Source organism: Fusarium oxysporum, chromosome 1, assembly GCF_000149955.1.
Source record: "Fusarium oxysporum f. sp. lycopersici 4287 chromosome 1, whole genome shotgun sequence".
Taxonomy (NCBI): Eukaryota; Fungi; Ascomycota; class Sordariomycetes; order Hypocreales; family Nectriaceae; genus Fusarium; species Fusarium oxysporum.
The window spans coordinates 3403398-3423116 of NC_030986.1; the positions used below are offsets into that span (position 1 = coordinate 3403398).

At 49.0% G+C, this 19719-nt stretch overlaps 7 protein-coding genes and 1 non-coding gene across 14 annotated transcripts; 4 read left to right on the forward strand and 4 right to left on the reverse strand.

The window, feature by feature from the left end:
* Window positions 1–194: 194 nt before the first annotated feature.
* On the forward strand, window positions 195–2459 carry FOXG_00566 (methylmalonate-semialdehyde dehydrogenase (acylating)). Its single transcript, XM_018377007.1, has 2 exons — window positions 195–1121; window positions 1173–2459. Exons 1-2 carry the CDS (start codon window positions 464–466, stop codon window positions 2225–2227), a joined length of 1713 nt encoding a protein of 570 aa, XP_018232657.1. The 5' UTR covers window positions 195–463; the 3' UTR covers window positions 2228–2459.
* On the reverse strand, window positions 266–6400 carry FOXG_00567 (uncharacterized protein). Of its 4 annotated transcripts, XM_018377008.1 has the most exons (4): window positions 5151–6400; window positions 4710–5089; window positions 3613–4653; window positions 266–3559 (listed from the first exon to the last, which is right to left on the reverse strand). In XM_018377008.1, the coding sequence occupies exons 1-4, from the start codon at window positions 5411–5413 to the stop codon at window positions 3267–3269; spliced, it is 1977 nt and encodes a 658-aa protein (XP_018232658.1). In that variant the 5' UTR covers window positions 5414–6400; the 3' UTR covers window positions 266–3266. The 4 variants fall into 4 exon arrangements, with proteins under 4 accessions (XP_018232658.1, XP_018232659.1, XP_018232660.1 ...); XM_018377009.1 differs by having other exon boundaries at window positions 266–4653; XM_018377010.1 differs by having other exon boundaries at window positions 4710–6400.
* A 20-nt stretch (window positions 6401–6420) lies between these two features.
* Window positions 6421–10267, reverse strand: FOXG_00568 (uncharacterized protein). The gene is made up of 3 exons (XM_018377012.1): window positions 10238–10267; window positions 9514–10185; window positions 6421–9439 (listed from the first exon to the last, which is right to left on the reverse strand). The coding sequence occupies exons 2-3, from the start codon at window positions 9905–9907 to the stop codon at window positions 8697–8699; spliced, it is 1137 nt and encodes a 378-aa protein (XP_018232662.1). The 5' UTR covers window positions 9908–10185; window positions 10238–10267; the 3' UTR covers window positions 6421–8696.
* Window positions 10268–10457: 190 nt separating this feature from the next.
* FOXG_00569 (uncharacterized protein) lies at window positions 10458–11758 on the reverse strand. Of its 2 annotated transcripts, XM_018377014.1 has the most exons (4): window positions 11335–11682; window positions 10987–11276; window positions 10633–10934; window positions 10516–10580 (listed from the first exon to the last, which is right to left on the reverse strand). In XM_018377014.1, exons 1-3 carry the CDS (start codon window positions 11480–11482, stop codon window positions 10635–10637), a joined length of 738 nt encoding a protein of 245 aa, XP_018232664.1. In that variant the 5' UTR covers window positions 11483–11682; the 3' UTR covers window positions 10516–10580; window positions 10633–10634. The 2 variants fall into 2 exon arrangements, with proteins under 2 accessions (XP_018232663.1, XP_018232664.1); XM_018377013.1 differs by having other exon boundaries at window positions 10458–10934; window positions 11335–11758.
* A 426-nt stretch (window positions 11759–12184) lies between these two features.
* Window positions 12185–15430, forward strand: FOXG_00570 (uncharacterized protein). 3 transcript variants are annotated; one of them, XM_018377016.1, is made up of 5 exons: window positions 12194–12324; window positions 12378–12942; window positions 13056–13732; window positions 13783–14082; window positions 14131–15430. In XM_018377016.1, exons 2-5 carry the CDS (start codon window positions 12538–12540, stop codon window positions 15104–15106), a joined length of 2358 nt encoding a protein of 785 aa, XP_018232666.1. In that variant the 5' UTR covers window positions 12194–12324; window positions 12378–12537; the 3' UTR covers window positions 15107–15430. The 3 variants fall into 3 exon arrangements, with proteins under 3 accessions (XP_018232665.1, XP_018232667.1, XP_018232666.1); XM_018377015.1 differs by having other exon boundaries at window positions 12185–12942; XM_018377017.1 differs by having other exon boundaries at window positions 12185–13732.
* Window positions 15431–15564: 134 nt separating this feature from the next.
* On the forward strand, window positions 15565–17566 carry FOXG_00571 (uncharacterized protein). Its single transcript, XM_018377018.1, has one exon. The coding sequence runs from the start codon at window positions 15598–15600 to the stop codon at window positions 17341–17343; it is 1746 nt and encodes a 581-aa protein (XP_018232668.1). The 5' UTR covers window positions 15565–15597; the 3' UTR covers window positions 17344–17566.
* On the reverse strand, window positions 17319–18083 carry FOXG_17900 (uncharacterized protein). Its single transcript, XM_018397909.1, has 2 exons — window positions 17703–18083; window positions 17319–17653 (listed from the first exon to the last, which is right to left on the reverse strand). Exons 1-2 carry the CDS (start codon window positions 17922–17924, stop codon window positions 17465–17467), a joined length of 411 nt encoding a protein of 136 aa, XP_018232669.1. The 5' UTR covers window positions 17925–18083; the 3' UTR covers window positions 17319–17464.
* Window positions 18084–18692: 609 nt separating this feature from the next.
* FOXG_17901 lies at window positions 18693–18787 on the forward strand. Its single transcript has one exon. It is a non-coding gene; the product is annotated as a tRNA-Ile (tRNA).
* Window positions 18788–19719: the final 932 nt, after the last annotated feature.

Sequence of the window (19719 nt, forward strand, 5' to 3'; positions counted from 1 at the left end):
AGAGATCTAGTTTCTGGCCGGCAATCTCAACCAGTAGGAGACTAGAATTGGGAGACAAACCTCAGACCGTGGTATCCATCGGCATTGACGGTAACCAGCGGACAAGCCGGAGCTCACTCGGCAATTACCCCACACTTTCCAGAAATGTCAGCCCAGCTCTTGGGGCAAGTTGCTAGCTTATCATGAGTTGCTCTTGCCGCCCCGCACTGACTCGCCTTTGGTGCTTGCAAGTGGTGACCTTCTCAGATGAACGCCACTCCAATTGCCTCCGCACCGTTGACATAGCCGGGACACTTTCTCAGTATAAAAGTCTAGAGAACCCATGACCTCCTGAATTCTGTCCTGTTTGTTGCTTCATTGGAAGTTATCGAGGTCAATCGCTCTCCCTCTCCTAGCTCTTGTCCCTCTCACTTACACACAACGTATTTGAGCCTCATATACTGTCATCTTCATCATCAACATCATGCGTCGCGCAATCTCTCGCGGCCTGGGTGCTTCCAGCCGATCTACTCCCGCCCTTTCTCGATCCTCTCTCCTCGCCTCATCTAACATCACAAGCGGCTCGTCCCATGTCGCTGCCAGGCGCATTCATGCGACAAGCAAGCAGCTTCAGCCTGTGACGGCTGCCCTGGCCTCAACCGCCAGCAGTTATCCTACCACTCACGCAAAGGTCGAGGCGGTCGATACTCCCTACTTCATTGACAACAAGTTTGTTTCGTCTTCGACCGATAAGTACATCGACTTGCACGATCCCGCTACCAACGAGCTCGTTACTCGTGTCCCTCAGATGACCGACGCTGAGATGAAGGCTGCCGTTGCAAGCGCCGAGAAGGCCTTCAAGTCATGGAAGAACACTACTGTCATCTCTCGACAGCAGATCATGTTCCGATTTGTCCAGCTTATTCGTGAGAATTGGGACCGCCTCGCTGCCAGCATTACTCTCGAGCAAGGCAAGACCTTTGCTGATGCCAAGGGTGATGTCCTTCGTGGTCTTCAGGTCGCTGAGGCTGCTATTGCCGCCCCAGAGCTTCTCAAGGGTGAGGTCCTTGAAGTCTCCAAGGACATGGAGACCCGAACCTACCGTGAGCCCCTGGGTGTCACCGCTGCTATCTGCCCCTTCAGTGAGTAATCGGCGACTCCCTAGCAACATCCCTTAGCTAATTAATGTGTAGACTTCCCTGCCATGATTCCCCTTTGGTGCATCCCTATTGCCACCATCACTGGAAACACCCTCATACTCAAGCCTTCTGAGCGTGACCCCGGTGCTGCCATGATCATTGCCGAGCTTGTCCAGAAGGCTGGCTTCCCCGAGGGTGTTGTCAACATCATTCACGGTGCCCACCGCACCGTCGACTTCATCCTCGATGAGCCCGCTATCAAAGCAATCAGCTTCGTTGGTGGTAACAAGGCCGGCGAGTACATCTTCAGCCGTGGTTCCGCCAATGGCAAGCGTGTTCAGGCCAACCTGGGCGCCAAGAACCACGCTGTCGTCTCTCCTGATGCCAACAAGAACCAGTTCATCAACTCCATTACCGGTGCCGCTTTCGGTGCTGCCGGTCAGCGCTGCATGGCTTTGAGCACTCTTGTTATGGTTGGCGAGACCAAGGAGTGGCTCAACGAGGTCGCCGAGCAAGCCAAGCATCTCAACGTCAATGGTGGCTTCGAGGAGGGCGCCGATCTCGGTCCCGTGATCTCCCCGCAGAGCAAGGAGCGTATCGAGAAGCTCATTGAGTCTGCCGAGAAGGAGGGTGCTACTATTCTTCTCGATGGCCGTGGCTACAAGCCCAGCAAGTACCCTAACGGTAACTGGGTTGGCCCTACCATCATCACCAATGTCACACCTGACATGACCTGTTACAAGGAGGAGGTCTTCGGCCCGGTCCTTGTCTGCCTCAACGCAGAGTCCATTGATGACGCTATCGACCTTGTTAACAAGAACGAGTATGGTAATGGTACTGCTATCTTCACCAGGTCTGGTGCTACTGCCGAGACCTTCCGCAAGAACATTGAGGCTGGTCAGGTGGGCATCAATGTCCCTATCCCTGTCCCTCTGCCCATGTTCTCTTTCACTGGTAACAAGAAGTCTATTGCTGGTGGCGGTGCCAGCACATTCTACGGAAAGCCTGGCATCAACTTCTACACTCAGCTCAAGACTGTCACAGCTCTATGGCAGAGTGCTGATGCCGTTGCTAAAAAGGCTGATGTTTCCATGCCTACCCAACAATAATCAGGCAACAACTCAGATGGTGGATTTGTTTTAAAAGGAAAAGCGAGCAGGCAAAAACGGGAGATGGAAAACGGGATATTGATGTAGAATGCATATCTGCTAGCATAATAAGGGCAATAGTCAGGCTGTTGGGCTCAGCCGAGTGTCATGAAATTTCAAAAACATCGGAAACTTCATTCTATTTCGCTATATGTGTCTTACTCATTTTGCAATCTCTTTTCGTCGTTTTCACTATGCCACACGTGAGATATATGTTCTTGGCACTCTCAAAATATTTTTGAGTGCCAGATGTAGAACAGTCATCCCACCCAGCCCCTATGAAGAGGCGCAGGATTGGAAGAACGACTAATAGATGACTAGAGAGATGCGTGGTGAAGAAAAACGGCTGGTAAGAGAGGACCCCAGATGAACCAGTGTGGTTTAGGGACTTTAGAAAGCAGCTCTAGATAGAGACATCTGAGCACAGACTCTGGCTTACATTATCTTCATGTATTCAGAGCTGATAAGAAAGAGAACATGTGGGATCGTATGTATGGCGGTAAAACATCATAATAATAATGAATAATGATAATGAACAATGATGCAGGTTGATAAATAAAATAGATTCCATGATATGAGTAGTGACTAACTACCAAGCGTGTCGTGATATGAGCAAGATTACGCCCATCTGGCGATCGATCTTACTGTGTTGGTGGCCCTCTTCTATTGCCCATAATAACGTCCGTCTCTACATATGCCTTCCTGGTCCCTCCTCCTTCTGTTAGTGGTGGTTGATCGGGCCACATTGGCCCGTCCTGCTTAGTTCTTTTCAATGATGATGCAGGCCCAAGCTGGGCACTGTAGGAGTTTGCATCAAGGATGATAAAATATTGTCAACAACTCCGTACTCCTGGATATAAGAATTCGAAAATGCCAATGTGCATGGGGATCTCTTGTCCCTTAGATGGCTCTCGAAGAATTTCAGATAGAGTACGGGCGAGTCTAAGGGTTGCGTGGGCTTTGGCTGGTCCTCTATATTAACTCATGATCCCCTCCGAGCTTACTGCGTTGGAATTTTCATGAATCCGTCATAATATTCATCGAGCCATCGAGCTGCCTGAACACCAGACTCATCAAGGCTTGAGTCCCAGCGACCTATCGAGCCGACATAACCATCGGGACGAACATTGACGATGGCTACCTCGCCAGGTCCCAGGCTGCCGAGCCATTTGTTAGTGCACAGGGAGCCACGGGTGTCCTGATCGGGAATGTCGTCGAGGTAGAAGGTCCAACGGCTGTCTTGCAGAAGAGGTGGGAGATCTGAGATTTCAATTTCCGTCTTGGGCATGGTGGCTGATTGACTTGTTAGCAAGCGATCTCCAAGTACAAGATGCGAAGGAACTTACTGATAAGACCAAAAGTGAAGAGGTGGCTGACAACGGTGTATCGCTCAGGTCGGGAATAAACATCCTCAGGAGCTGGTGCTCGGGGTTGAGAAGCATAAGAAGCGCTAGCTGCAGCAGATAGACGGCTAATAAAGGAGTCTGTACCTGCAATAGCATGGCAGAAAGTCTGCAGAAACGGTGCTGATTGTTGAACATCCCACATAAGAAGGTAGATTCGGAACTGGCCGAGCATAGGAATGTCAAGCTGGATATCCACAGGGTTGGAGTCGATATATCGAGTCACCTTGGCGGGAGGCAGAAGGCAACCTGGCTTGGCGTCTCCCATTACAAAATGGTTGTTTCCAATTCCTGGTCTGTTGATGGCATTCTCACCATATTCAGCACCAATTCCGGAAATGAAACGGACGTTGGTCCTGAAGTTCTCAGCGAGTGCAATGGCGTCGCCACCAGCAATTTGGTTCGCATGCTCATAGTCAAAGTTAACCAAGTCCAGGGCAATCTTGCGCCGCTCTTCCTCGTAACTCTCGAGAAGATTTGGCTTGGCCAAGCCTCGAACCGCAAGGTTCAGCTTCCACGACAAATTCCACGAGTCGTGCATTGAGGTGTTCATACCCTGTGCTGACTTGGGAGAGTGGGTGTGGCTGGCATCACCAGCCAGGAACGCCCTCAGGTGGCCATCAGTGAAGCGACTAGCAACCCTCTGACCAACCTGATACCGGCCGAACCACTCAACGTACTTCCAGTCCAAGCGGAACGGCGCCATGATCTTCTTCGCGCGCTTCATCATGAACTCCTGACCCAGATCGCGGCGATCAAATTTGGCACCAGCCTTCAGCTCAATATAGAAACGAGTCATATTCCTCTCTCGAGGAATGATGAGAATGGAACCGTGCTCTTGTGAGTAGACGAGCGTCTTGGACCAAATATCGGGGAAGTCGGTAATCAGTTCGCCATCGAGAACGCCCCAAATGGCAGCCTGAGACATGCCGACAGCCTTGACATCGGGGATACTCTTGCGAACCTTGGAGTGTGCACCGTCACCTAAGTAGTAATGTCAGTTTCTGAGCGTATGATAAGTGTGAGGGTTTACCACTCACATCCAATCAGGTATTGAGTCAGAACCGAACGCTTGTCTTGATTGACATTGGCACGGCAGTTGACTTGGAGGGGACCAGTCTTGTTGTCGGGGACGCTGTACGACTCAAAAGCCATGTTTCGACGGACCTCCTTGCCACGCTTTTTCATATCCTCAAGAAACAGCCCTTCGACCATACCTTGATGGACTAGAAGAATATAGGGGTCGAGAACATCGATAATAGGGGGATAATGGACTTCGCGACCAAGTCGACGAAGAGGTTCGTCAGCGGTGCTACGCCAGAATGCGATATCGAAGACACGAACACCTTGTTTTAGTAAAGTATCTGATAGTCGCATTTGTCGGAAGGTTTCGATCGTCTTTGGCTGAAGGCCATCGGCTCTATTTTCGAGGTCAATTGGGTTGTTTCAGTGGTACAATTGAATCGTGGTGATAAGCTTACCTTCCCACGGGCGTCTGATCGGCTCGATCATCGATTACCTCAACGTTGATGCCAAATCTGGTCAGGTTTGCGGCCAACATTAGACCGGCAGGTCCTGCGCCAACAACACATACTTGACATTCCAGCGGAGGCTCAGGAAGACTGCGAAGAAGAGCCAGAGGATCTTGAAAGGGAGGAGGAGAGCCTTCCTGGCGCTCACGATGTGCTGGAAAGGGGATTTCCATTTGATCCATGTCGTCAGATTGGACAATGCTAGGCACCATGTTACAGTGGAAGTCTTTGGGAGATCACAAGATCATGGACGACCTCTGTCGGTTCAAATTGTTGACAGAGTGTCGTCCGGCAGTAGTTGCGAGAGGTAAAGGCGGCGGAAGCTTCTGAGTCAAGGTAGAAGATGCCGCAAACGATCAGGCTGGCGACAAACGACGAGGTGTGTGGGAAGCAAAAGATATTCAGTAGGTGATATTCTCTGAGGAAGTCCGTCCACTCAGTTATCGAGTGCCGTGCGTATCACACCCGGGGTGTTATGTGAACTCCCCGATATCGCCGGATGAGAAGAGGTCGTCAAGATCGAAGTCGCAAAATTGGATATGTCGTAAGATGTTTTGGAGATTTCGAGTAGGTCGCGTAGTAGTATTAATTGGATATGTATGATAGAACAGATCGATCGGTAAGTGTATGGGGTTTTCGAGGTCGCGGGGCAGAATGGCCGAGTAACTATTGGACAGGCTGAATCTGACTGACAAGCTACAACTGAGACGACAAGGGTTTGTGCAGATATGCAGACTACGATGAGAATGGCGAACAAGGTGGACGAGACGGCCGCAGTGATGGCAGAAACGAAGATACAGACGATGGACGACGGAGCACGAAGAGGGACACCGAGGTGAAGAGAGGATAAGAGAGGGGCTAAGTATGAAGCTATTCCGAGCCTCAAGGTCAAATATAGGAAATACAGCACCCACGAACGGGCAGATACCGGATTTCGGGGGTTGATGGCAAGCGACGACCAGGGTGCTACGATGCCCTGACCTACATGGATCAAAAAGAGAGACAGAGAATGGATGGGAAGGACCGGCGCAGGGTCGAGGGCAACAAGGGCAAGTGAGATGGGGTCACAATTGCCTGGAGCAGAAAAAATGGCATGACACGATTATCGACAGCAGGCGGAGGCAGGCGACGCCAGACCTGACGAGGAGACAAGAAATGGGCTGATTTCGCGGGAGATTTTGCTGGTTCGCTGCCACACGGTCCACTCAGAACACGGTTGACACGTTCAACTGGGTCTAACTTCCAGGGCCCTTCCTCAAATGCTTCCGCCAAGCTCGTTCACTCTTTTTCAATGGGTCCTTCCTATTGGAATGCAACTTGAAGGGATCCACATGCTGTCTCTGGACCTGTCCCCGCTTGACGATATAGCATGTGATTGGACGATAATTGATGAATTGAATGCTTTTATCAACCCCAAAGCCAAAGCACCGGAAGTTTTGAAGAAAAAATAGGTGAAACAGCCCGGTTGGCATCATCACTTTTAACCAGATCCGAGCACAAACATTTATATCAAAGTGTAGATATCTCTGAAACAAATAGTGACAAATCAATGGCAGAAAATAACACCGCTAGAAAGAAGGTCTAGAAGGCTAGACCACGGACCAGGTCATGCACCAAGACCTAGACCAATCCTCAACACCACCACCTTCTCCTCCTTTACTGTACAATGACACTTTGGACCAAGACAAAAAAGACGTTGAACCCGTGCCACACGCTCGCACTGTTTCGTCAAAGAATCCACTTCTGCGGCTTCTAGTCTCCGATGAAAACGTGGTGTGTCTGGTACCAGATTGTGTGTTTACTGCTCTGACAGCAGCAAGGATCATGCACTTGTTATGTACGTAGATGGGCTTCTCGTACAATATTCAATCCGCATCTGCTAACCTGTTATACCCTTTTCAGCTTTGGTCCAGTGATTTGGCTGCGGTCAGGACATGAACGATGGAGTATCAGGGTCTGACATCGCATGTTATTAAGTTCCTTTTGCCTCTTCTCCAATACGCCGACAGGAACTCAGGGTCTCTGAACCAGGATGAGGCCGTTCTCGGGCGGTGTCATTATCAAGCACCGCGAGCGGATGCGATCCATCCATCTGACACCGGTTTCCCCGGTCTTTGTCTGAAGTTTTGTAAGTCAATGATAGATCTGGTTAAGTCCTGTAGGTTATCAGCTGAAGTTGTCTAAAGTCGGGGAATTGACAATATCCAGCAAAGCCACACCGTAAGTTGTGTTATATATAGGAACCGTTTCATTGACTTAGATGGGATGGATCTGCTGGCAGTAACACACAGATTCAAACTGATACATGCAGGTCTTAGCTCAGTGCTCAGCTTATGTACCTGATATCGTCCTGTGCAACAGAAGACGCAAGCATGATGCTGAATTAGGGACTAGCATGCAGATTCAACGCAACCTGCCAGTGTTGCAATTTTCTCAACGCCGTTTGGTTACTCAAACGGACAGCCACATAGTTTTCTCAAATTCTCAAATTCTCATAGTCTGCCATCTCCTGTCCAGGATGAACCCTGGGTACAGTCTGCAAAGACCCATGCCCTACATGTTACGCTGCCACATTTCAGGCAGTTGAGCTGACGATGGAGCCCTTCACCACGACATGCAGCGAACGATGATCATCTCATGATATACAATTGAGCAAGGTATCTGGCAGAACGGTCCCCCTTTTCACCTCGATTGCATATGCAAGCTGTCAAACTCATCACAAATATTGTATATGTATCAACATCGGAGCTGATCCTTTTGCGCAGTGCAGCGTAAGCGACGTCTCTCATCTCATCTTGTCTGTAGGTGCCTTGCCGCCAGCTCACCCATTGGGAGTATTCCGCATTGGAGCCAACCCAAGTCCTGGATGCCAATCTGTTGACTCATTTATCGCATCATTATATCGGCTCATGCCTGGCTATCACTCGAGTTATGCCGCGCGTTATATGCATCCTACTAGAGCGGCATGTCTGAGTGCTCTCAAATCAGTCAGTTGGCACCACCAACATGACATAACATCCGGGCTGGGACATCACCAACACAATGGTACTCTATTACATGGATGACCTATAACGCACAGGCTGGTTCGGACTTAGGTATCTGGGCAGCCCGAGCTCCCACGCACGCCCTTTTCAATCGGACCTTGGGTCTTGTAGTGAGGAGTGACACTTTGAATTGGCTCGAGAATGAGTTTATCAAGTATCTCTGTTGGAAACTCATGGGCCCTACCTCAGTAGACACGTATGGAAACTGCATAGTATTGCAGAAGACAATCATTCACAATGTCTTCAATGTTCTAGTGTTCCATTTATCAGTCACCATATGCTGGGATTACATTCCTTGATAGTGAGAATCAATGATATCACGACCAGTTCTGTGTGACTTACCACAATTAGTCACATACAATGTGATGATGTATACGCGGTACAATATGGCAAAATGAAGCAATAGCAACCACAATTCATCCGCAACATTCTAGTAACAAGGCAGTCTTAATCAGGACACCAAAACCGTACTGGCGGTTGCGTTCCCGTCAGCTTCCTTCTCCTCACCATCGTTCTCAATGGCTGTATCCACATCCTCAATGACTTGACGACCACTGAAGTTCTTCATATATGCCTCTGCCTTGGCTCTCACGGGAATTGCATACCAGTCAGGTTGCATACGTAAAGCAGCCAGAATGGTACCCGTGCCAGGAATCACAACATGCCCACTACGCCCTGTGAGAACCTGCCTAACCACTGCATCGGCCACTGACTCGGGTGCAAGTGGTGGCATCAAGAAGTCAGTGTTTTGGTAGTATCCTTTGAAAAGAGCAGTGTTGGTGGGGCCTGGATGGACGATAACAGTCCTGACCTTGGGCGCATTATATCTGGTAGTCAACTCAGCGGTCAAGCCTTCGTGGAAAGCTAAAGCAGCTGCTTTTGAAGCACCATAGTCTACCAGGTTAGGAATTGTCAACCAGCTCGCATAAGATGTCAGGGTTACAACCATGCCGTGGTTTTTAGCGACCATATCAGGAACAAATGTCTTTGCTATCCAAAAGGGCGCAAAGGTATTGACGTCAAAGGTGAAGCGGATATCGCTTGGCTGAGATTCCAAGATAGTCTTGCCCCTGACAACTCCAGCCACGTTGATAACGACGGTCGGATGTCCCACCTCAGCCCTAATCTTTTCGGCGACGGCCTCGACGTTTTCGGGCGATCGTAGGTCGCATCGAAAGTGGTGCACGTTGGCCGCTATTGGGTATGAAGTCAGCCTCCTCCTGCTATTCTGAGCTTGATCTGGGGTCAGATATAAAAAGATAACATACAAACTTCGAAAGACATGGGCTGAACATCAAGAACGACAACTTTGACGCCCATTTCCTCGAAAAGCTTCACAATTCGCCCTCCAATACCTCCTGCGCCACCTGTTACGAGAACAACTTCGCGCTTCCAGTCATATTTGTCGTCAACCCAGTTATTTCTGGTCTTATCGGACCACCATCCGCTGGCCCATCGCGCCAGAGCAACGTAGAATAGTGTCTTGAGGTGACCGGAGGCGCTAGGATGAAGAATGGATAGGTCTTGGCCCTTCTTGGTGAGGCGAGCGAACAGCACGAGTGGAAGTAGGAGAGCTGGGTTGAGAGCAGTCTGACGAATGAGTCGTAGTACAACGTCAGCGCAAAAGCCTTCTCGTGGGATGAGTCCTTGATGCATCGGCATGATGGCGTTTGAGTCTGGTGTAAGCCAATATTTTGTGGTCAGATTACACCGAGATACGATTACTTTTCCATATGAAAAACAAGCAGTGCACAGGTCCAAGAGAGCAGCTCAAGTACTCGAACAACGCACTTTGCGCCTCGGATGCGCATAGGCATCTCTTATGGAGGGGGAATGGGCTTGATGCATGGTTCTCATGATGGAGCATGCAAACCGAGGTCCTTTTCCACGAACAGCTACCAACTCGCTGCTCACTGCAGTAGTTCGCAGGGATGACAAATCTGGGGTAATAGTCAAAAACCTATTCGTCGGGGTTCTCGTAGCAGCTCCTACCGAACAACATCTTTGCTTGCGCCAAGCCGGACTATCATGAGTTAAAGATTGTTGTGAATTGTTCCTCGGCGTCATGGTGACCCCGCAATTCGATCGCCTTACAGCTATACTGAATGGGGATGATTCCTTAATTGGCATGGCAGATGATGGTTGACATGGCGATTTGGTAACCTGCATTGGTTAGTGGAATTTGAAGATGTGTGGCAATCTAAGACGAGCTGTTTCAACTTTCACACTCAGACTTTGGGACTGTGAATTACTATGGCTCGAGAGCATTTGAACGAAGAATGGATTCCTGAAACAAGTTTGCTGGAATGCAATATACTATGTAAAAGAGCTTGCGCTTCTTAAGTTAGGGGGTATCAGAATATTAAGAGGCTAATCAGGATCTTTACAATTAGATCGCCATGAACAAGCTCACCAATCCAGCATATACCGCTAGTTTCGAATCAAGGGCAGATCCCTTCGAATCCTCACCACTGGCATCAAGCTCGGTCGAGTCACCTGGCGCAAACAAAACGCCCACTTTATTAGCTGCCTCTGCGTCAATTTCCTCGGGCGAGAGTATCCCATTCGATAGCTCATCGCAAGACGGCCGATCATCATCCTCAGGAATCGAATTGGTGACGTTGATTGGAACGTCGAAGATGGTATAGTGGTCATCACCGTTGAGCCTAAAGTTTTGTCGGATGGAAATCTGTGTATATTGTCAGAACATCTTCTAGCAAGGGTACACAAGTATGGCTCACGTTGTAAACACCGCGATCACTGTCTCCTCCAGGATTTCCATCGCCAACAAGACAGTCAGGCCACACCCAGTTAATGTGCTTGACCGTACTGCCTGGTTCTTGGGCCATGATCTCCCCAAGACTTGCGTTATTAGCGGTCGCCGTCCCATTGGAGATGGTCAAGTTGCGACCTGTCATGTAACTGTAGAGGAACATCTCGATACTGAAGATCTGGTTGTCGTCACCTTCGTCATGCGGCGGCAACGGCAGCTTGCCGTTGGCGGTCACATCTATAGCGACGTGCAACGTATCTTGTATCAACAATGTCAGTCTGTCGAAGCTATCGTCGACGGCGTAATGTCAACTTACCCCCTCCAAGGGGCGTGTTCGGTTGAGGGGCATCCAGCACCACAAAACCAGGTGTAAAGATCTGGCCATTAGAAATCGTAAAGTTCAGTCCCAGCGCGCGCCCAGCCAGGAGCAGCACGGCTGTCAGTTGTTGCTTTGATGATAACATTGCCCTAGTATCAAGTGCTATACAAGTCCTGGCAAAAATGAGGTGTGAGAAAATGGTACCGCAACAACAAATTCATCATCGCGGGAAATACGGCACAGGATTCAAAATGACTACATCTACTTTTTGAAACCGGAAATTGGGCTTGGCCGAGTATCCAATACAGCTGCAAAATCCTTGGGAGGTGTTTGAGAACGGGGGCTTGGTCCTTGATAAAAGTGAGATTACAAGGGTATTTTACCGGTGGATAAGGCTAAGAACATAGATAATGAGGATGAATGATTGTTTCTATGCCTTTTATCTTGAACTGATGGCATTCCGAGTTCGGGTTTAAGACTTACTTGGTAATAAATAGCTTTGATTCATGAATACCAGACTTACATAGTATAATCGTTAAACCATGCTCATATTATAGTGTTGCAGCGTATTATGAGCATCAACCATGGTTCAGAATCAACTTGACAAGGATTCAATCATCATCTGAACTAAAATGCAGGGACCTAGCTACGTAAGTACTTCCCAGTCTGAAGAAGAGAGTTAGAGCTGAAAATAACAAGAATGCAAAATGTACGTTTTGGCTCTTCAATGGAGGTCATTAATTTCTCCATCTCCAACTGGTAGCGGAATTACTTCCCCCAGTACCACTTGAGAGCCAATGAATCCTCAGAGGGGCATTTACCGGCGGAGCCCCCCGATAGCCAAGAGCTAAGAACCACCAACACCGCCTGCTCAGAGCAAAAGATCCTCTACCAAATTGGCGGCTGTGGAGCTCTTTTCTTTTATCGTGACAGAAGATATCTCACGATAGGGGAATCATTGGCTTCTAAAAGTAATCGCTAATAATTGTGATCCGAGGCTCTTCTCATTGCCCGGCTCTAGCGCTAACTCAGGTTGTCAGGTCAGTTCCTCCAACCCCTCCTCTCAGTAAAGGTAATCGACTTCAACAACATCAAATCTTGATTCAAACACGTCGTTCTTCAATCTGAAACTCAGGGACTTCAACCGGCCTTGTTCATTGGCGTGTACTGCTGCATTTCACTCAGTACAGCAAATCCAACATGCGGCTGTCAAGTCTCATCGCCCGGCACGGCTCCGTCCTTCGGCGCTGTTCCGGAGCCGGAACTCGGCCGGTCTACTCTCATTCTCAACGCCGCCTCATGAGCTCCTCCTTGGCTGGTGTCAAGGACTTGCTCAAGGTCTCGGACGAAATCACAGACGCTGTTGCCACTAACAAACCCATCGTTGCCCTTGAGTCAACTATCTACACTCACGGAGCCCTGGGCAATGAACTCGCCCTCCAACATTCAGATCTTGTCCGCAGCAATGGAGGTATTCCCGCCATCATCGCCATTGTTGATGGTGTTCCTACTGTTGGAGCAACAGCATCTGATATCATTCGTATGATTGAGAGTGGAAACGCTGTCAAGGCGTCCAGGAGAGATATTGCCTACCTCGCGGGAATGGTAAGTCAACCTAGGTACTGATGTTGGTCATGCCTCTCATGTGTGCAACAACGCATTCACAGTCAACACCTTTGATATACAAAGGCTGCAAGGCTGACTGAGATTTGCTTCAGGGCTTGACAGGACAGAAGATTCATGGCGGCACCACCATATCAGGAACTATGTTGCTCGCCAGGCTTGCGGGCATTCGAGTATTCGGCACTGGTGGTCTCGGCGGCGTCCACCGCGGAGGTCATGACTCAATGGATGTTTCTGCTGATCTCACTGAACTTGGCCGAACCCGAGTCGCTGTCATCAGCGCCGGCTGCAAGGGCTTCCTCGATATTCCCAGGACACTGGAGTTCCTCGAGACCCAGGGTGCCCATGTTTCGACCTTTTCAGACGGACGATCTGGAAAGATTGATTTCCCTGCTTTTTGGGCTCGTGATAGCGGCATCAAGAGTCCTTCTGTTGTCCATACCGAGAAGGAGGCTGCTGCTATCATTCTGGCCCAGGAGAAGCTTGGTATTGAGTCAGGCTTGCTCTTCGCCAACCCAATCCCGGAGGAATTTGGCATTCCTGCGCCTGAGATGCAGGCTTATATCGAACAGGCTGTCAGGGAAGCCAATGAGAAGGGCTTCACTGGCAACGCTAACACTCCGTATATCCTGGGTAGAATCAAGGAGCTCACAGGAGAGAAGGCCGTTATCGCCAACAAGGCGCTGGTAACGTCCAATATCACCCGGGCCACCAACATCGCTGTCGAACTCTCAAAATTGTTGTCTTCTGGTTCTGAGCCAGTCAAGACTTTGTAAGTGCAGCGATGAATGGTCTCGGACGTGAATCTAATCGTAGCTATAGCAATTCATATTCTGCCGCTTCATCTGCATCTGCACCTGCATCTCCTGCTCCCACTGAGCTCAAGGGGCCAGAAGTAACGTCCGACAGTAAGGCCGATATCCTTGTCGCTGGTTCCGTTGCTGTTGATCTAAGCTGTGACTATGCCCCAAAGTCGGGTGACGCTTCACCCGTCCTCCACACCTCGAATCCATCTAGTATCAGCCAGTCAATTGGAGGTGTCGGCCATAATGTAGCTCTCGCTGCCCACTCTGTAAGCAAACATGCTCGAGTACGGCTCTGTAGCATGGTTGGTGATGACGTGTAAGCGTCCTCTCGTATTGAGATCTGACCCTTACTGACGTGCTGTAGTGCTGGCAAGACCATTCTTAATGGACTCAAAGCCTCCGGCCTTGACACTACCTACATTCGACAATTAGGCCATGAATACCACGGCTCTAATAGAACGGCTCAGTACGTTGCTGTCAATGATGCAAACAAGAATCTAGTCATGGCTATGGCCGATATGGGCATCTTCACAAACCACTCTTTTCCCGAATATTGGAAGTCTGCCGTCCGGGGAACCAAGCCCAAGTGGTTGGTAGTGGATGGTAATTGGAGCGAGAAAGATATTCGAGCATGGCTCAAGGCTGGCCAAGACCAAGACTGCAAGATTGCCTTCGAACCAGTATCGACAGCCAAGTCTATGAACCTTTTCTGTCCTCAGAAAGGACACCCGAAACTTCGAGTCTTCCCCAAGCCCACAGTAGACATCGCTTCTCCCAACAGCTACGAGCTGGCAGCCATGTACTCCGCAGCTCGTGATAACGGATACTTTGAGGCTCCAGAGTGGTTCGATATCATCGACGCCTTTGGCATGCGAGGTGCCCGAGATCGGTTTGTTAAGATGACTTCAACCGAGCTGACTGACGCTGGTGTTCCTGTTCAGTCTGTTCAACTACTTCCTTATATTCCGACTATTGTGACGAAACTTGGTCCTCAGGGTGTTCTCCTGACCGCCATCCTCGGAAAAGATGATCCCCGTCTGAAGAACCCTGATTCCGAGGAGTACATCCTTGCTCGCTCAATGAGCGACCACCCCAGCGTTGGTGGGCTCTATATGAGACTCTTCTCTGCAGCTGAAAAGGTTCAGAACATTGTATCTGTTAATGGGGTTGGAGACACGTTCTTCGGTGTTTTGATCTCTGGATTGGCCCAGGGTGGCAAAGTCGAAAACCTCATTGATGTTGCACAAGCTGGCTCATGTTTGACACTAAAGTCTCCTGAGTCAGTGAGTCCTGATCTACACAGACTCGAAAGTGTGTTGGCACAGGCAGCAGCAGAATAGTGGGAAAAGGACATTTAAATACCCGAAATTGGTTTTTTCTTTCTTTTCTTTTAGGCATTCTTGTAATTCCTAGCATCCTAAACTCTCACATCTGCGTATACTTCCATCATCCTACCTAAGGTACTTAGGCTAGACACCAAATCCGAAGTTATGGGAGCCTGTGAAGGCCACTGTGGGCTCGCCAAGCTCACTCAGGCTCATTCTTGAGTAATCTTATCAGTTTCGACTTCTACACTGCTTGCAAATTACAATGCTTCATTTCCAGGTTTGATTGGTTCTACGAATAGTCTTACTTCTCTTATATGGATGCAATATCAGCCTCGTTCAATCTCTCTTGTGATTGGTCACGACCCCACTAGTATTGAAATGAAAGAACCTATCATAGAGAATCGCGTGCGCAAGGCTGCCTGGACCCTCTAAAAAAATTCCATGGCTATAAACATTTCCAACCAGAAACTGCAAAACTTACTCCAGCGAGACAAAGGACAACAATGGCGCCACCACAAGACGAAGAGATGTTAGATCCCTCATCTTCCTCCTCCTCGGAGAACGAGTCTCAATTTGACTCAGAAGATGAGGTTCCTCAAAAGAAGCCAACCATTGCGCTCTACGATAAAGATTCGGACGAGGAAGAGTTGGAGCGACTTGTTCTAGGTAACAAGGCAGGCTTCCGGGCGCAATTGTTCAAAGACGATGGGATTTTTGATAGCAGCTGGGGTGCGGAGGGTAGGGACCTTCAGCTTGTCGAGCAAGATCCTGGACTGGAGGAAATCGACGATGCGGACCTGTTCATGTTCGACACCGGTACTGGACCAGGCGCTGCAGAGGTCACAAAGGCAGCAAAGCCCACCGATGGAAACGCTCCTGTATGGGAGGATAGCGACGACGATAGACTGGCCATTTCCCTGGCTGGAGCCGCTCGGTTACGAAAGCTGCGAAAGACGGAAGCCGAGGATCTTGTGAGCGGAACTGAGTACAGCAGAAGGTTGCGACAACAGTACCTCCGACTTAATCCCCTCCCATCGTGGGCGCGCGAAGCAGATGGGCGACCTGGCAAGCGAAGGCGATCATCCGCTGCGTCTGACTCTTCAGCAGACAGCGATTCCGACTCTGAGATTTCTGCCCAGCCTCTTGAGAAGTTCCTTCGCGACGTCAACAGTCTGGCCGGAGCTGGATCAACCAAGAAGAGGCGCTTACGACCCGAAGTCATTGACATCCAACGCACACGAGAGATCCCAGACAAGCACAAGGCCCCCGTCGCCAACCTTTCCTTCCACCCCGAGTTCCCGGTCCTCCTCTCCTCCAGCACCGCTTCTGTCCTCTACCTCCACCACATCGCTCCCGCCGCTCATCCTACACCCAATCCTCAGTTGACTTCAGTGCAAGTCAAGCAAGTCGATGTTCGAAAGGCCGAGTTCTTATACCCTCGGGGCGACAAGGTGTTCTTCGCTGGTCGACGAAAATACTTCCACCACTGGGATCTCAAATCAGGAACAGTGCAAAAGACAACGCAGATCCTCGGCCACAGGCTCGAGCACAAGACTATGGAGCGATTTAAGCTCAGCCCGTGCGGTCGATACATGGCTATTGTTGCATCTACCAGAAAGGGAGGCGGTATCATTAACGTTCTGAACACGACATCTATGCAGTGGATTTCGGCTGCCAGACTTGCTAGTCAGAATGGCATTGCAGACTTTGCTTGGTGGAGCACTGGAAACGGTATGACTATCCTTGGTCGAGATGGCCAGGTTGGCGAGTACAGTATGGAGAGCCGCTCATTCTTGGGAATATGGCATGATGAGGGTTGTGTTGGTGGTATTGTTCTCGGTCTTGGCGGTCATCAGGGTCCAACTTTACTGGGTGACGATCGATGGGTCGCTGTAGGTTCTAACAGCGGCATCACCAACATCTACGATCGCAACGAGCTTGTCATACTCAAGTCGGAGGATGTCTCTATTAAGGAGCGTCCAACACCTACAAGAGTCTTCGAGCAGCTTGTCACGCCCATTACACACATTGCTTTCTCACCAGATGGTCAGCTCATGGCTTTCGGAAGCCAACATAAGAAGGACGCTTTGCGCCTTGTGCATCTACCTACTTGCACAGTGTACCGTAACTGGCCTACGGAACAGACACCTCTTGGAAGAATCACAGCAGTCGCGTTTGGGAATCAGAGTGACTTGTTGGCGGTTGGTAATGACACAGGGAAGATCAGGCTTTGGGAGATCAGGAGTTAGATATTTAATGGACACAAAACGGCGCATGATTATCTACAACCAATATCCTCTGTCACCCCATGGGTGGTCTACTCAATATCCAATGTAGCATCTCGTGTCTGATCCTTCTCCGAGGCATTGTTCAGTTGAACATATGCTTCAACAGCGTCCGAAGTGGACTGCCCTTGGGCAGCTGGCGTCGGGGGAAGAAAGCTTTCCTCTTGCGCGTCCAAACAATAAGTTCCTTTCTATTCTTGAAGAGCTCGACATCATCGGGCTTGGTCTCACATTGCAGGAAATGCTTAATGTTGACGTTGATGCTCTTGAGCGCCTGTAGTAAATCAGCATCTGGCAGTTATCATGGGTATCTGAAAACTTACGTCTCGGCATTTAATCTTGCTAGCAAGGTCACTCGGGAGGCCTAGATCGGCACAAAGTCTTTGGAAGTCCTGTAGGGTGCCTTTCTTGAAGTAATCGTTCCACTGATCCATGAGGGTCACATGCTTGTTACTAGATTCAGACGAGTTGGAGGGAGCGAGGACGATGACACCGGAGCGGTCAACTCTATCACTGTCTAAATCTTCATCAAGGGGTCGAGCCATGACTGAGATGGGAATATTGTGTTCAAGTTGAGAGTAAAGTGGTTATGCTGACTTCTTGATGACTTCTGGGTCAGATCTTACGACAGAAGAGTATGAAGGAAAGGATGGGTTTATGTTCGTGGGATTACATGTAAAGGCCTCCAGCAATATTTACCAGGCCGAAGTGACAGTGTGACCAGTCCAGTGACGAGGATGTGAATAGCCTGGCAACGTTCACTTATGTTACTTGAAAGAGTTAACTGCAGGCTGCCGTCCGCCCATGATGCAGTTATCCGCTACGGATGGTCTTCACTATTCCTCCTTTCCTTGTTCACTTTCCTAGCAAGCTTCTGAGTTATATCTGATTCATATACATGTACATCAAGAGAGGAGTTATGCCGAAGCCACACATACAGCAACACGAGCTGTTTTCTAAATACAACCACAATATAAGGCGACATAAACTACGCCTAAAAATACAATAACCTTATTATCAAGTCAACAGATCATACAGCTGCTGATACACATACATATATAGATATGAATCAGTGCGAGCATTACAGTTATTATTGGCACAAAGGCAACAAACACTGGATCTCGGTTGCTTTTCAAGCTCCACATTGTTGCGATGTTGGGCATCTCTTTGATCCAGGCTCTTTGTCTTCATGAACAACATATTCGTATGTCAAGAAATTCTTCATGCTCATGAGAGCTTTGCCGCCACGCATTTTCATACTTTGATATATTGCGAATGCCTTCGAATCTTCAACAACAAGCAGCAGCTGATCGGCTTCCATAGCTCAGTTGGTTAGAGCGTCGTACTAATACTTCAAACCGAGTATCCGGTAATGCGAAGGTCTCAGGTTCAAGCCCTGGTGGGAGCAAGTCTCCAGCGCCTATCAGCTGTCATTTTTTGGCCGTTTGCAGTCTTAGTCATTCATGATTCTGTCTGTGACTTGAGTCTTTTTTGCATTATATTCTAGATTTCAATGGTGTTGGTGTTGCACTGCCTAAATAGGTAATTCGCACACGGGAGCACCCGAGCAAGGAAGGAAGAAAGAAGCCGTAAGTGCTTGCCTTTTGGATTAAGGTTTACCTAAACTTCCTTTACTATTGATGTTTATATATATATACATAAATACAAATATGAGCTTGGTATTCGTAACCTATGATACATCGAGCTTGTTTACCTGCTTGAAACATCCCGACTATGCTTTGTTGGCAAATGTCAAGTTGGTAGGTGGCTGCTTAAGCTCACTGCACAAACGCCTTATTGCGGTTATGTAGAGGTATTAGTGGGAAACTCATTTTCCCGGTCAAACACCGAGCATATGTTTCGATTCACAGATCCATCCATGGGAACATCAAGTAGGTGGGCAAGTGTATATACGTATGTACATACACTGAAGTCTGGAGCCGGCCGTTGTGGTGAAAGGCCCTCAAGCTCGTAGCCAAGCAATTGAAATGGCATGCATGTCCAACCAACATCATGAGATTTATTTAGTATACATACATGTGAGGTGTGATCGGATCGTTGTAGGGTATGGCAGCCAAAGCTGATCTGAGATCACGGAGAAAATCGGGTGAAGGAAAGACAAGGATGAATGATAATGTCATGATGTTAAATGCAGTTTGCTTTTTATGATGAATGCAGAGGCCCTCCAACAAGTGAGCGTTTGTAATATTTGCGGTTGAAGATGGGCGATGTTGGCAATGCGCTGTATTGCTGCACATTGACATAGATGGCTAATTTGTTGCTAATTGGCTGAAATTGAAATGTAACTTGGAATGGCCTCGAGACGGGCCTCATTTGAGA